A 16,222-nucleotide genomic window follows, 5' to 3' on the forward strand; every position below is an offset into this window, starting at 1 on the left:
CGTATACATATTTATAGTCATATACATACATACACATGTACATATACTTGCTGCCTTCATCCATTCCCGCCCAACAGGAAACAGCACCCCTACCCCTCGCTTCAGCGAGGCAGCGCCAGGAAAATAAAGACAAAAAAGGCCACGTTCGTTCACCCACTCTCCAGCCCTCATGTGTAATACACCGAAACCCCTACTCTCTATCCACATCCAGGACCCACAGACTTTTCCATGGTTCACCCGAGACGTTTCCCATGCCCTGGTTCAGTCCATTGACATAGCACGTCGACCGTAAGAACCATTGGCCTTCCTCTTCTGTGATTGGTAGAGAATCTTGAATATGCAAATGAGAAAGTGACGTCATGGGCATTAGTCATGTATCTTTCAAAACTTGAAGGGTAGGATTATGTAATGAAAGATGTTGAGTTGGAGTAAGTTAGATTTCTTCTGAAAATTTCCATCTTATGTGCTTTATTTCTCCATTATTCAAGAAAGACTTTGAGTTGTAATAATTATTTATGTAGAAGAAATTGTGAAAAGTGTAGGGTGAAAGGAGGAGCTTGATGGCGGCCCTAGAGTTAGTGCTGCGTCAGATGTCTTATGTGTTTATTGTTATGTGTTTGTATGGAGAATTTTATAGTTTGTTGTAACTTGGAATTTTACATGTAAATATCGGGTGCCGTGACGAGTTTGGGTGTGAAGACTGAAGAGGCAGGCCGTTTATAAAAAGGAGAGTACAGGAAACATCATGCCTAACGGGCTGGTTAGTTGGTTAATGCCGAGTTAAAATGTGTTGGTAAATTCAGCATACCCAAGGTTCCCTCCAATTTAGACTTCTTTTCTATTTGACTAATGTTCCATACTTACTTAAACCAGGTTGGAGAGAGTATCCTTGAAATCTTGTTTTTGTAGTACAGTAATATGGTCGATTTTAGAGTAACAAGAAGAATGACCTTGAAGGCCAATGTAATCGTGGTTATTAGCTCTTCCTCGGTGCAAGAATGGTTTCTTGGGGAGTAAACTGTTTCGTCAAATTATGGCATAGGTGTTCATCAACTTCGTATATACAGTTGTCATACTCCTCCAAAATTTGAACATAACCTACATCGCGTTATATTTTCGTAGTATTTTTTTGGTAAATTATTCATGTAACTGAAGGCAGTTTTTATCACATGGTTGTTTGGCCAGCTGTATGAAAGCGGCTCGAAAAGCTTACCTTGTTAGGTGTGTAGCTACTGAACCTTTTGGGAACCCTGTAGTGCTTATGGTGGTAATCCTTGATGGTATCATCAGTCGAGCTTGTCATTTCCTTATAATCTTGTATACATGATTGGTATTGCGTCGTCTTTGTTCTACAATACTTTAATGGATCTTGCAGTGTCCAGTTGTTTGATTATGGTCTGTTTTGATGTATTACCTTGAGGGATTGGTTAGTTGGCCTACATGATGGCCGCGTAGGGTTGGAGTTTTGTAGTTAGTTTTCTAGTAAAAATGATTTTTGCTCCACATGGTAACTAGCTTTGGTAAGTTGGTATGATGGTATTTATGGTGCAGGTGCTCTATATTATTGCCATAATAGTAAGACCTGTGGAAACCCAAGTTGCTCTTTTTATATATATATATATATAATATATATATATATATATATATATATATATATATATATATATATATATATATTGGAGAAATATGGAAATTGTAGTGTTGATGTACTTGGTATGTCAGGTAAAATTGAGAATTTATGAAAACCTCCTCAAACCTTCATCAGAGTTTATCAGAATGTTCCATATCAAAGTCCAAATATACCTAAATGCACAACCAACATGTCGATGGATGTCAAGGGACGAACGTCCAATCCCCAGCCAAAAACACTGCCATTTTTTCTAGTTTGATTTGTGGATTTTGTAGGTTGTATTTTATTTTTCTTATATTGAGGAACCTCACACGTTCCATGATAGACTTACCCACCAAGATTGATAAATATAATGCACAAAAGTATTTGATGCAACTGACATTGTTCTTTAAACAGAATATTATTTTAAAAGGCGGTGTACACTAAAAGTAAACAGAATGTTATTTTAAAAGGCGGTGTACGCTAAAAGCATATAGCAATACTGGAACTATTTTAGGGCAATTACAAATTTATTTTGACTTTTCACGGGATTTGTCAACTTTTCATTTGGAAAAGTTTTTGGAAATATCCATATTTTTGCAGATGTCAGTTATGACGGGTAAAAGGATCAGTTTTATGTTTAGAATTATCGAGGATTATGAAATTCATGTCTGTCATTATCAAGTGTTAAGGAAGTTTTCGGTCTAAAGTCATACCAATCAGCCAGGTATAACACCAGCCAAGAACTTCGTGTCTCGTACCCTAGACAACTGCAACGTAATTCAAACTGTATGATAGGCTTGATTAATTCTGATGTAAGTTGGTGCATGGAAAAATTTTAAAGCATTATATCCCTAGACCCACATTTGTTCACTTCAGTTTTTATGTTTCTTCAGTGTCCAGCTGCAAGGTAGCACCAGGAGCAAAGAATGGCCTCATATTCTCGCACCCACTCTATCATGTATGATGCACTAAAACAGAGCTCTCATATCTACTGCCAAGCCCCATCAGTCTGTCTGGGGTATCCCTATATTGGCTCCATATACCCTGGTTGTGCATGTTAACAGCACATCTCCCCCTATATACCACACTGCTTTAGTTCATTCTATCTTTTGCATGCTTCACTCGGATTTTTAGGCCCAGATTGCTCGGCGAATGTTTTTTTCTGTTCTTCCATCTTTGTCTCTCATCACACATCCTTCTCCATGTGTCCTGTGTCCAAACCATATTAGCTTGGCCTTTTTGGCTTTCATAACTATACTCTTCTTACAACTACACCTACTGACTACCCTGTCATTCCTATTTGAGTAGCTCTTCCCACACTGCAGTCCTCAAGCATTGATTTTCAGTACATCCACCTCTTGCATACTTTATCAAGGGTCCAAGCCTTGCTCCTGTTCAACACCATCAGGACTAGTATACGATCACACTCGCCTATATTTGCCCATGCATACAGTGACCTTGCTTTCCATACACCACAATGCACCCATGGCCATAGTCCCCTCAACCTAAACTTTAGCTTTCATCATGTCTCATTGTTCCATGAGCTTTCTTGTCCACAATTGGGTATTTAAAACACCACTTCAGGTTTTATGCATTGAAACTTGCACTCTAACCATTTTGTCTCTCCCGTACTAAATTTAACCTTACTTTTAGGTACAAACAAGCTTGTACGTGCAAAACTTAGCCTGATTTTTATTCACATTAACCGAATTCTCACACATGCACAAAAACTCAGGACACCAGTCTGTGCAATTTGTCTCTCAAGTGTATCACCAGATATGTTGACAAAAATTGTAACCGACATCAAGGAAAATGCCAGATGTTGTTGCTGTGGAAACATAGTTGACCGAGATCCAAGACCTCGCATTTGTCTGTAGTGAGGCACATGGTGAGAATGGAACAAAAGGGCATTGGAGAATGAGATTTAGGATGCTAAATAAGAGATAACCTTGATTTTCAGGAAATAGTGGAAGTCTACCCATAAAGAGTTTGGAATGGGTTGAATAAACAACAGAAAAGAAGTGCATTGTGGTTTTATTATATGATCCAACAGAATTCTGATGATCCAGAACAGGTACATGATAGCACTGAAGGAACTGTCAGGGTGGTTCATGAAGCAGTAAGAGATAATAGATCATAATGGGAGATTTCACTTATTTTATAGAGACTAGAATTTAGAGTCTCATGGTAACTAAGTGTCAAGGAGGTAGAAGTTCTTGGGGTGTGTACTAGAAATTTCCTGTATTTGCGAGTCCTTAAATATTTGAGGACGAGAGGCACTAATACACTCTCTTAAAATCTTATTTTCACTTGTATTCCTTTGCACACACTGGTGTAACTTGACAATACACAAATAGACTTTGATGCTGAAACCTGAGTCTACCCAAGGATCCTGATGCCACCATTGTTGATGCAGCATTTATGCTAAGTATACAACAAAACCTTCCTCTGATACACGGTGGTATTGCTAGTCATACTCATTCATTTGTGTCAGATCGCAAAACAGGTCCAGTAAGTTTTTGACAAAGTAAGTTTCTCCCTCCATCACAGACACAAAGGCAGCTGTGTGGTTCTCAGGACATTGTTTTCAGGATCACAGGTCCTAAAAATAGAATCATGAAAGGACCGTCATGGTATAGGAATCCTTTAAAACTGCAATTCTCCAGTTCTTGGCCATATATGGATAGATAAGCTGATGTGCTTTTGTCCACTAGGTTTGATTAACAGTAGACAGTTATTGCTTGTGCTTCACCAGTACTAAAAGCATGACATGAACAACTATGCCAGCCCTTTCACTGCACCATGAAGCTGATACAAGAATGGTGTTTCACTTAACCTTGTACAGCTTCTGCAAGTAGCCAACATCATCAGCATAAGTAAACACATGTCTCGGTACAACTGTCACAATGTGTCTGGATGCAGGTCTTGCGCAACAATACATGACATTATCGTGACTTAGTGGTTAGTATAGACAGGGATGTTCTGGAAGCCTTGACTGAATTACTTTTCTTCATTGCCCATGATTACACTGCCACCTTGAATAAGGGAGAGATCAGACCCGTGGAACTCATGATGAATGATTTCATAGCCTTTTAAGATGTGAAGTTGTTAATGTGAAAAGTTTGGATGCCACCTGTATTGAAAGTGAAAGTTGAGGCAGCAGTTATTACACATATGGGTATGTAGGATGGAAGGAAAAGAATGCAACTGCAGAGGCCTGTAACAAGAAGAGAGAAAAAGGGCAGTAATGAGTTGAAGGTTGGAAAGGCACCTGAAGTGGATGGGATTTTAGCCGAAATGTTGAAGTATGGAAGATAAAGCATGATAGAGTAGACACATTTGAAACGTAGCATGGAAGCAGAAGGTCCTCCCACATGATTGTATGAAAGCTATTATAATTGATTTATTCTAAGGAAAAGGTTCTAAGTGTGTGTATAGCAGTTACAGGGGAATAAGACTTAAGTACATGAGGAAGAGTGTTTGCAGGAGTGTTCATTGATAGTGATGGAAGTGACTGAATGTAGAGTAAGTGAGTAACAAGGGGGTTTTAGGAAAGGTTGGGGATGTGTGGAACCAATTTTTGAGTGAAAATGTCTTAAGAAAAGTATCTAGCAAGAGGTAAAAAGCTGTATGCAGCTTTTATAGATCTGTATAAAGCATATTACAGAATTGAGTGGAATGCTTATTGGGATGTTTTCTGGATATATTTTGTAGGGGGACAACTGTTGGATTATATGAAAGCTTTTTGAAGAGTAGCAAATGCCCGTGTAAGGTGAATGGAATGCTAAGATAAACTTTTCTTATACAGGTGGATGAGACAGGGCTGTGTAATGTCACCTTAGCTTTTTAACATATACGTACATGTATGATACCATGTATTCCCTGCGTATTGTAGAAGGCGACCAGGGGAGGGGGCCTGGAAATCTTCCCCTCCTGTTTTTTTTTAATTTTCCAAAAGAAGGAACAGAGGAGAAGAACAAGTGAGTATGTTCCCTCTAAGGCTCGGTCCTATTCTAAACGCTACCTTCCTAACATGGGAAATGGTGAATATGTATAAAAAGATATTTTCATTTATTTACTTTGCTTTGTCACTGCCTCCCGCGTTAGCGAGGTAGCGCAAGGAAACAGACGAAAGAATGGCCCAACCCACCCACATACACATGTATATACATACACATCCACACATGCAAATATACATACCTATACATCTCAATGTATACATATATATACACACAGACATATACATGTATACACATATACATAATTCATGCTGTCTGCCTTTATTCATTCCCATTGCCACCTTGCCACACATGGAATAACAACCCCCTCCCCCCTCATTTGTGCGAGGTAGTGCTAGGAAAAGACAACAAAGGCCCCATTCGTTCACACTCAGTTTCTAGCTGTGATGTAATAATGCACCGAAACCACAGCTCCCTTTCCACACCTAGGCCCCACAGAACTTTCCATGGTTTACCCCAGACGCTTCACATGCCCTGGTACAATCCATTGACAGCACATCGACCCCGGTATATCACATTGTTCCAATTCACTCTATTCCTTGCACGCATTTCATCCTCCTGCATGTTTAGGCCCCGATCACTCAAAATCTTTTTCACTCAATCTTTCTACCTTCAATTTGGTCTCCTACTTCTCCTCGTTCCCTCCACCTCTGACACATGTATCCTCTTGGGCAATCTTTCCTCACTCATTCTCTCCATGTGACCAAACCATTTCAAAACACCCTCTTCTGCTCTCACAACCACCCTCTCTTCATTACCACACATCTCTTACCCTATTATTACTTACTGGATCAAACCACCTCACACCACATATTGTCCTCAAACATCTCATTTCCAGCTCATCCACCCTCCTGCGCACAACTCTATCCATAGCCCACGCCTCGCAACCATACAACATTGTTGGAACCACTATTCCTTCAAACATACCCATTTTTGCTTTCCAAGATGATCTCGACTTCCACACATTCTTCAAGGCTCCCAGGATTTAAGCCCCCTCCCCCAACCTATGATTCACTTCCACTTCCATGGTTCCATCTGCTGCCAAATCCACTCCAGATATCTAAAACACTTTACTTCCTCCAGTTTTTCTCCATTCAAACTTACCTCCCGATTGACTTGACCCTCAACCCTGCTGTACCTAATAACCTTGCTCTTATTCACATTTACTCTTAACTTTCTTCTTTCACACACTTTACCAAACTCAATCAGCAGCTTGTGCAGTCTCTCACATGAATCAGCCACCAGTGCTGTATCAACAGTGAACAACAACTGACTCGCCACCTTGCCAAACATGGAATAACAACCCCCTCCCCCTTCATGTGTGCGAGGTAGCGCCAAGAAAAGACAACAAAGGCCCCATTCGTTCACACTCAGTCTCTAGCTATCATGTAATAATGCACCAAAACCACAGCTCCCTTTCCACATCCAGGCCCCACATAACTTTCCATGGTTTACCCCAGACACTTCACATCCCCTGGTTCAATCCATTGACAGCACGTCGACCCCGGTATACCACATCGTTCCAATTCACTCTATTCCTTCCACGCCTTTCACCCTCCTTCCTGTTCAGGCCCCGATCGCTCAAAATCTTTTTCACTCCATCTTTCCACCTCCAATTTGGTCTCCCACTTCTCGTTCCCTCCACCCCTGACACATGTATCCTCTTGGTCAATCTTTCCTCATTCATTCTCCATGTGACCAAACCATTACAAAACACCCTCTTCTGCTCTCTCAACCACACTCTTTTTATTTCCACACATCTCTTTTAATTTCCACACATCTCTCTTACCCTTACATTACTTACTCGATCAAACCACCTCACACCACATGTTGTCCTCATACATCTCATTTCCAGCACATCCACCCTCCTGCGCACAACTCTATCCATAGCCCATGCCTCGCAACCACACAACATTTTTGGAACCACTATTCCTTCAAACATAGCCATTTTTGCTTTCCGAGATAATGTTCTCGACTTCCACACATTCTTCAAGGCTCCCAGAATTTTCGCCCCCTCCCCCACCCTATGATTCACTTCCGCTTCCATGGTTCCATCCACTGCCAGATCCACTCCCAGATATCTAAAACACTTTACTTCCTCCAGTTTTTCTCCATTCAAACTTACCTCCCAGTTGACTTGACCCTCAACCCTACTGTTGAGGGTCACATTTACTCTTAACTTTCTTCTTTCACACACTTTACCAAACTCAATCACCAGCTTGTGCAGTCTCTCACATGAATCAGCCACCAGCGCTGTATCATCAGCGAACAACAACTGACTCATATATATGGATGAAGTAATAAGAGAGATGAAAGCAAAACTAGCTAAAGGAGTGCAGAGATGGAGTGTGATGGATGAGGTCTGGTACGTAATGACATGCCTGGTAGCAGATGATAGTGTGTTGTTTGCTGAATGAATAGTTGCAGAATGTTTTAAGTGCTTTTTTATATAAAGATGTGTTTGTGTAATCAAATGAAGGGAAATGCAAGTGAAAGTAGAATAATCATGGGTGAAATTATTGATATTGCAAAGCCTTAATGAGTGAAAGAAGAAAGTTTACTAAACTTTGTTATAGGAGGAGAAAGGCTGGAAGATGTTACAGAATTTAAGTATTTAGGAGCTATCTTTAAGAAGTTTCGTGATATTGAAGGAGAGGTAAAGGAGAGCGTAGTACAGGATAGATGTCTGGGTCCTTTCATATATTGATGGAAGGTAGAGGTGAAGTATAGAAGTTAAGAAAGGATTAAGTGACATTCCTGACCATGACCTATGTTGCCAAAACATGTTTATGGAATAAGTCATAGATGCCAAGACTCCAGGCTTTGGAAATGAAGTTTCAGAAGAGCATTTGTTATGGCTGGGTAAAATGGAGAAAGAAATGAGGTGTATGAGAGGTTTCTTATGGTAGGAAATGCAAAGGGAGTGAATTTTGGAGTGCTAAAGCATGTACACATTCTTATGGTAGGAAATGCATAGGGAATGAATTTTGGAGTGCTAGAGCTTGTACACATAATAGTTTAAGGTGTTTTCAGCATTTGGAAAAACAGGACGGAGTTCAAAAGGTGAATGTATGTTACAACAATAAAGGGGCTGATGTGAGAGGAAGACCACCTATGACATAGGAGAAATGAAGTGGAAGAGTACTGGAAGGAGAGACGTGGTGGAAGAATGCATGTAGTGGTGTTTGCAAGGGATGCAGGTACAGATGGGTAAGTTAAGAAGTTTGCCGTGGTCACCTCCTTGGTGGGAGTTCCTGGAGGGAACAGGCTTCGAAGATATAGGTAGATAAGTAGAAGCTAGAGTGTGTCTAGTAATACAAGGTATGTCACCCTTCAACAGACATGCCCTCAAAATGTTGGGAGATCCCATGATATCTAATTAGGGTGTTAACTTGAAGTGCATGACCTCATGTGCCATAGTTCTAATAAATGAACTGCAAAAAATGAGTTGTATGACTGTGAAGTGGAAGATATCATCAGTGAGGTCCTGTACACTAACACCATAGAGAAATGGATCTATCCTGGTGAATGATTCACATGCAGATTATTGGTGTTATCGTGACGCGTTACCAGCAAACATCTACAGAGCATTACGTGAGCCCATAATCTGCATGAATGAGGAAGGTGAGGATGAAGAACAGAGTAAAGGTGTAGCTGTGTATATTCCTGATGAACTTGAAGATGCTTTGTGAGTTTATCTGATATTGACTGATGAGAAATTGTGATGGATAACATTATTTTGTGTGTGAGGAACATCAGTCATGTTTTGTTTTAAACTTGATATGTATCATTTGGTAGCATAAATGTAAGATTTTTTATGATTGTGATGGTAATTGTAGTGCTTTGATTGTTGTTGACAGGTTTTGTAATGTACAGACTTTTGAATATAACTAGTTTTATATATTGTTGATAGGTTTCATGATCTGTAATTACAGTTTTTGCTTATACACCTGAGTGAATAGATGAAGCAGAGTTTTTGTGTGGTCACCACTGAACTTAGTGTGTAGATGAATTTTAGTTTTTGAGATTACCACTGTAAAGTCTATGCATTATCATATGATGTTAATGATTGATAATCGTAGTCACACAGGAGTAGAAGGTATACGTTAGAATCTAATGTTTTCATGTAAAGGGTTTGTATCCTGCAGATCACAAAATATAAAGGCTATTCTTGTCCAAAGAGATGCTTATTCGTGTACCTACTGTTGTAGGTGATGTATTTGTTGGTCAGTAGTTGGCATTTCTGTGTAAGGTTTTTAGGACACAGAGTAACAAAGTTTTTCAGGTATGTTGTTTCTTCAAAAACTGTTGGTAAATATTGTACAAAGTGACATATTTACTATCTTGACATAAATGGAAGGCTAAAACTACCAAGTCTTATGAAGTCATGTGGTGGCCATCTTGAATTTCCATTGCAGAAAATGATCCCTGATGATGATTGGCATTCGCTTGCAAGATATTTGTGAGCTGAAATATTGCAGAACAGGCACATAATTATTCATTTGGGTTATCCATTATCACAAATTATTTACATTGTGGAAATAGATTTGTATTAGACATTATTGATAGTGCACCACTTTAGACAATTGGTATAAAAAAAGATATATACCCCTCCTCTACTGATCTTCATGAAAAGACCAGTTTTAGATTCTTGAGACATTTTTACCATAGAAACAACCCTCAGATCTCTTGGCTGCTGACACTTTATTATGTCTGTCTGGATGTTTAGAGTACTAGTGGCACTACTTGCAACTGGGTTAGAGGGATTTGTTGCCAAGGTATTTGCTATCATGGTAGAATGACTGGAAAGAAAACAATGCCTTATAGAACATGGAAAAGCAGAAAAGCCAAAGGAAGTTTAGAAAGCAAATGATTAAAGCCACAACTTTTCAAACTAAGGGTGTCGAGGGTTATGAGAAAAGATTAGCTAAAATCCCAAAGAAAGGCCTTGAGGTTGGTCTCGCAGAATAGATCAGCAGTAGACTCTTTACTGTAAAAATAATGCATATTATATGAGAGAGGGAATGAGATTGTCTGCAGTATATTGAATTATGAACATTTGTCGGTGAAATTTAGGATAAAACATTCAAGGCTCCATGGCTCAAACTTTAGAATGTAGGAATGGCTTTGGAGTATGTGCTGGCAGCATCAGTTGGGAGCCAGCTTGGTTGTGTCCTTGTAATAAATAGTGATCACTTCTAATTGGTATTTAGCTCCTCTCTGATGTGCTCTTTTGTGGAAAGAACCTTGCCTTGAAACCAGTTTAATCATTTCATTTTTGTTTGTGACTGCTTTTGGATGATGCACATCATTGGTAAAGATGTTGATTGTATACATGGCGACTTACATTGTAGGCATTAGTTTTATTCACACAATCAATACATGTTCCTTTTATGCAAGTTGTTTGTTGTAGATCCCATTATTTTTTTTGTACTTTGTCTCACTAGTTGTGCTGTAAGTAGTCTTCCCTCATCTCATCTTTATTGTGTGTGTTTATGTTGCCTTAGTATACCTGTAATTGTCTAAGGAATGGTTATTACTGTTTGTTGAGGTGTCTTTGGAGGGTTTTTGATAACATGCATTGCTTTGGAAATAGACTTTCTATGAAGGCTTTTGGTTGATTTAATTTGTAAGATCACCCACATTGCATAGTAACTTAGAGCCATTTGTTTGTGTTCAATCAATAACTTTTCTCCATAATTGATATAACTGGTAATGGTTTCTTCCAACACATGTCTGTAATCAAAGTATACTGTGCTGTGTGTGATGGATGAATTCTCACCTAATGTCAGGTAAGTACCTTGCTTTTCAGTCCCTTTTTCAAAATTCCATTGTAGCAAGGTTTCTATAAGCTATATTGGTTTCTATTTCTTTTGCATGGTTGAACTTTATGATCATAACCCCTCTCCCCTTTTTTATCCTTATTTATTTATTCCCCTCATTTTTCATAATTCCATGCCATATTTTTTGTTATATTTGAACAAATTTTAGAATTTCATTTGTCATTTTCTCCAGTTCTGATAGTCTGGTGAATACTTAATTTATTACTTCATGAATACAGTATGCTTATCTATCCATTGGTTAATTTGCTTGTAATGATTTGATCTGAGGTTTTTTTATATGACGCAGTAAAAAAAGATTGTTCTTAACCACAGACTGTTTTGTATAATTTTTCTAGAATGATGTGGCTGACCTGTATGGGTCACTGAATGTTGGTAGCACGGAACAGGATGACAGTAACTTGGAAAGTATCATGCGTATCAACTCTTTTCTGAACAATTCCCTAGACCTTCGCAACCTTTCTTCAGACCATTCTCATAAAAACACCATTGGTAAGTATCTACTATTTGCATAGTATTATGCTTAAATGAAGGTTACCATTTGGCAAAACCTTTATACAGTTTCCTTAAGAACTGTACAGAAATTTAAAACTGTATTTTTGATGTTTTATGAAATTTGCTCAGGGTGAGTTTTTGCAATTATTTTTTTCATGAATTTTTAATGCCATGAATTATTTTAATTATGCATTTACCAAATCATGAAGGATATACGGTGTCTAAAAAAAATTCCATCCCCATATGTTTTCAGAGGTTATACACAACTAAGGTTTATCGAGGGTATAAGCATGTGATGCTCCCGGGGTTAAATCGTCGTACATTTGGTTGCTGAGACTAGAGTTTCTAATGCTGTCAGTGCTAGAAACTTGCTTTGGAGTGCCTCAAGCTGTCTTTAAGGAAGTCCATTCTTTCTAGAAGCCTCTTTGCTGTCTTCATCTATCCATGTTACAACTCCACCCCACAGGAAACAGCATCGCTACCCACCACTTTAGTGAGGTAGTGCCAGGAAAATTGACAAAAAAGGCCACATTCGTTCACACTTGGTCTGTAGCTGTCTTGTGTAATGCGCCAAAGCCAGACTCTTTGCGTGTATATGTTAATGGGATGGCTTTGTTTAGGACCTTGGCTACCCTGCTGCTTTAGCAAAAAAATAAAAGTTGTCTTTTTTTATTAAATTAATCCATTCCAATTGATCCAGTTGATGGCCATGTATTTTAGATACTTACCCCCAAGTTCTTCACACTGGACCACTGTTCATGCTTTTGCTGGGATTCTGTGAATCTTATTGTATATGAAGACCAACCTGATGGCATTAGAGATGAGCTACAGAAGTTCTGATTCATTTCCAAGTAAAAGAAAGATATCCATGCCTTAGGACCAAGCAGATTTGCAAAACTTTGCAGACAAAAGGATTGTGGCCAGTTTTGAAGAGATGGATGGCGTTAGGCCTGGAACAGGCAAGACCACAGTCACAGTTTGAAGAACAGAAGATACTCTGTTTCCAGAATTATGAACAAGGGTTCTAAGCTCAACAGTCTGCCAAGGCATATTGCAATTACCTTTGCTCAACAATTGCATTGGTCATCCTTTTCCTGGGAGACAATCAAGAATGCACAGCTCTAAATACTCAAAAGTTCTTTCTGATAAAGAAGTGCCAAGTACCGTCACAAAGGAAATGGTAGGAAAAATAGTTCACTGTTCATCTGAAGGACGTACTTTTGGTGAGGAAAGTGTCATTCCTTCATTCCAAAAGAATGGCCTCTACCTTTTCAAATAATGTTGCAGTAAAGCAGATACTAGGCAAGCCAGAAAATAAGACACTAAAAGGAATTACATCTTATTTTAGAAGTTGCTGTTCTCCAGCTAAGTTCATGATGATCTCCAAGTTCTTCCCTGAGAATCATGTCTTGCTTCTTTTAACTCAGACTGCTGAGATGTAAACGAGTTGTTAGATCTGTAGAACCTTGGCTTTCAGTTGGAAAATAAATCGTAAATTTTCCCTAATGTATCATTTTATTGGCTTCATATACAAATGAGAAGTGGATATGAAAAGATTATGCTATCATGGGGCTATAGGCAGTCATCTTTGAAATTTTAACTTTCAATTCAACAATGACACTTGATTGGGGACCTCCTCTGGAATGCTTGTATGGGACCTACATAGTAAGTATATAAACTCCAATGTTTTAATTTAGCAAGCCATGATTCTTTCTGTCAGTCACCGGGCTACTGTGAATTTATGGAAGCGTTCTAGTTCACCCCTTGTTCATGGCATTGTTCATAAGAGTTACTTTTCCTTTTTTTATATTCATCCTTTCCTCTTTTATACTTTACATATACTGGTTGTTTTTTTATAATTTTTGTTTTACACTTTTAAAGCAGTTGCTTAATGTTTGTAAAGAGTTTGCACTCTTATCATTTTGAGTGATTTTCCTGTCATTGAGATTTAGAAATGAGTGTGAATTTTGCAATAAAAGTTATTGAAAATTTGAAACTCTGTGGCAGAGATATGCATGAAACCACTTTAGTAGTGTCTTTTAAGTTAAACTCATTACTTTGGGAAGACTCTTCCTGCCTAATGCATCCTACCACTGTAGTCTTCCGTGCATGTTGTGTTTGACACAAATTTCCATGCAAAATACCGAGATATGGGAGATTTTGTGTAAAGTTGAATATCCTTATATTGAGTCATACATAAATCATGGAGCCCCTGTATTGTCTTCTAAAAGCTCACAGCTTCAAAAATTATCGTATGACATGAGGTTGCTGGTCTTGTACAGTATTTCATGATGTCCACATAAACTGACCAGTATATGAAAAAATTTTTGCCCTTGGAATCGGTGTGTGGGATGCCTCTACAAGTTAGAAGGCCATTTCTTTTGGCTTGAGCCATAAATGGTCTGTTCAAGAATTAATTGTGAAGTGGCAAACTACTCTTAGTACACTGTTGTCATATGACTCGTACAAGGTTGATGGCCTTCTGATGATAGATCTTCACCAATGGTCCATTCCAAGTTTTTGTGTTTTGATGATTTCTATTGAACTGTATCTTTTGAACTATCTCTCAAGCCCTCCGTAACATTTCAACGCTAAAGGTATCCATGCTCTATCACTGTAGATTTCAATAAACACTGTAACTTTGGTGTACATGTATATATAGGTTACGGAATGGCATTATCCTTATGTTTTTGAAATTGTTTAACTTTGACAAGTTTCCATGATTATATATCCTCGGAGCAAATTTCTCCTTCAATCTCCTATTCGTGTCCTCATTGCATGATCACTTTTTGCTGGTGTGTATGTTGATTATCATCAATTTCCATGTTATGTAGTACAAAGCTAAGTTATAGCTGTGTGTATGAAGGAATTTTGCAAGGCTAGAGCTGTGTGGAGGAAATGGCATGTGCTACCTTGGTGGTAAGTATGAATAATTTTAGATGTCAAGACTAAGATTTGTACAATACTATTTCTGGTTAATTTCTTTTTAGGTTTGGAATTACATGCATTTGTTTCAAGCTAATTTAGTATTGAAGGATTGCTTTCTAGACACACATATAGGGTTAGACATCATCTGTCGTATTGTGTTTGGATGTTAGTCTGAAAAAATCCTGTGTAGAATATTTTGAATTTGGTAAAGCTGAATTGTTAAATTACTCAGAAGGCTGATTTTATTATAAAAGTAATGGTATTTACTTTATTATACTTTGTCGCTGTCTCCTGTGTTAGCGAGTTAGCGCAAGGAAACAGACGAAATAATGGCCCAACCCAGCCACATACACATGTAAATACATACACGTCCACACACGCACATATACATACCTATACATTTCAACGTATACTTATATATACATCTTTCTTTTCTTTCATACTATTCGCCATTTCCCGCCTCAGCAAGGTAGCGTTAAGAACAGGGGACTGGGCCTCTGAGGAAACATCCTCACCTGGTCCCCTTCTCTGTTCCTTCCTTTGGAAAATAAAAAAAAAAAAAAAAAGATGAGAGGGGAAGATTTCCAGCCCCCCGCTCCCTTCCCTTTTAGTCGCCTTCTACGACACGCAGGGAATAAGTGGGAAGTATTCTTTCTCCCTTATCCCCAGGGATACACAGACATATACATATATACACATGTACATAATTCATACTTGCTGCCTTTATTCATTCATGTCGTCACCCCACCACAAATGAAATGACAACCCCCGCAGCCACGCGAGGTAGCGCTAGTAAGAGACAACAATGGCCACATTCGTTCACACTCAGTCTCTAGCTGCATATATAATGCACCGAAACCATGGCTCCCTTTCCATATCCAGCCCTACAAAACTTTCCATGGTTTACCCCAGACGCTTCACATGCCCTGGTTCAATCCATTGACAGCATGTTGACCCTGGTATACTACATCCTTCCAGTTCACTCTATTCCATCCTCGCCTTTCACCCTCCTGCATGTTCAGGCCCTAATCGCTCAAATTCTTTTTCACTCCACCCTTCCACCTCCAATTTGGTCTGCCACTTCTCCTCGTTCCCTCCACCTTTAACACATATATTATCTTTGTCAATCTTTCCTCACTCATTCTCTCCATGTGACCAAACCATTTAGAAACCCTTTTCTTCTCTCTCAATCACACACTTAACTTGCCTACTTCTTACTATGCATGTTAAAGCTGTTCTTCAAGCAAGCATTCAAGTTTACATTCATTACCAACACCACTTTTCACTTCACACAGTAGTGACTACTTTTTGGTTTCTGCATGATTACT

At 38.8% G+C, this 16,222-nt stretch overlaps 1 protein-coding gene across 1 annotated transcript in view; it reads left to right on the forward strand.

Annotated features, from left to right (window-relative positions):
- The first annotated feature begins 580 nt into the window (after positions 1–580).
- orb (polyadenylation element binding protein orb) overlaps positions 581–16,222 on the forward strand; it is an 89,789-nt gene continuing 74,147 nt past the window's right edge. The window contains exons 1-2 of the mRNA XM_071673948.1: positions 581–760; positions 11,810–11,963. Of these exons, the coding sequence (XP_071530049.1) occupies positions 746–760; positions 11,810–11,963 (169 nt within the window). The 5' untranslated portion in view covers positions 581–745. The remainder of the gene's footprint in view (positions 761–11,809; positions 11,964–16,222) is intronic.

The sequence above is a fragment of the Panulirus ornatus genome, chromosome 19 (assembly GCF_036320965.1).
Source record: "Panulirus ornatus isolate Po-2019 chromosome 19, ASM3632096v1, whole genome shotgun sequence".
Taxonomy (NCBI): Eukaryota; Metazoa; Arthropoda; class Malacostraca; order Decapoda; family Palinuridae; genus Panulirus; species Panulirus ornatus.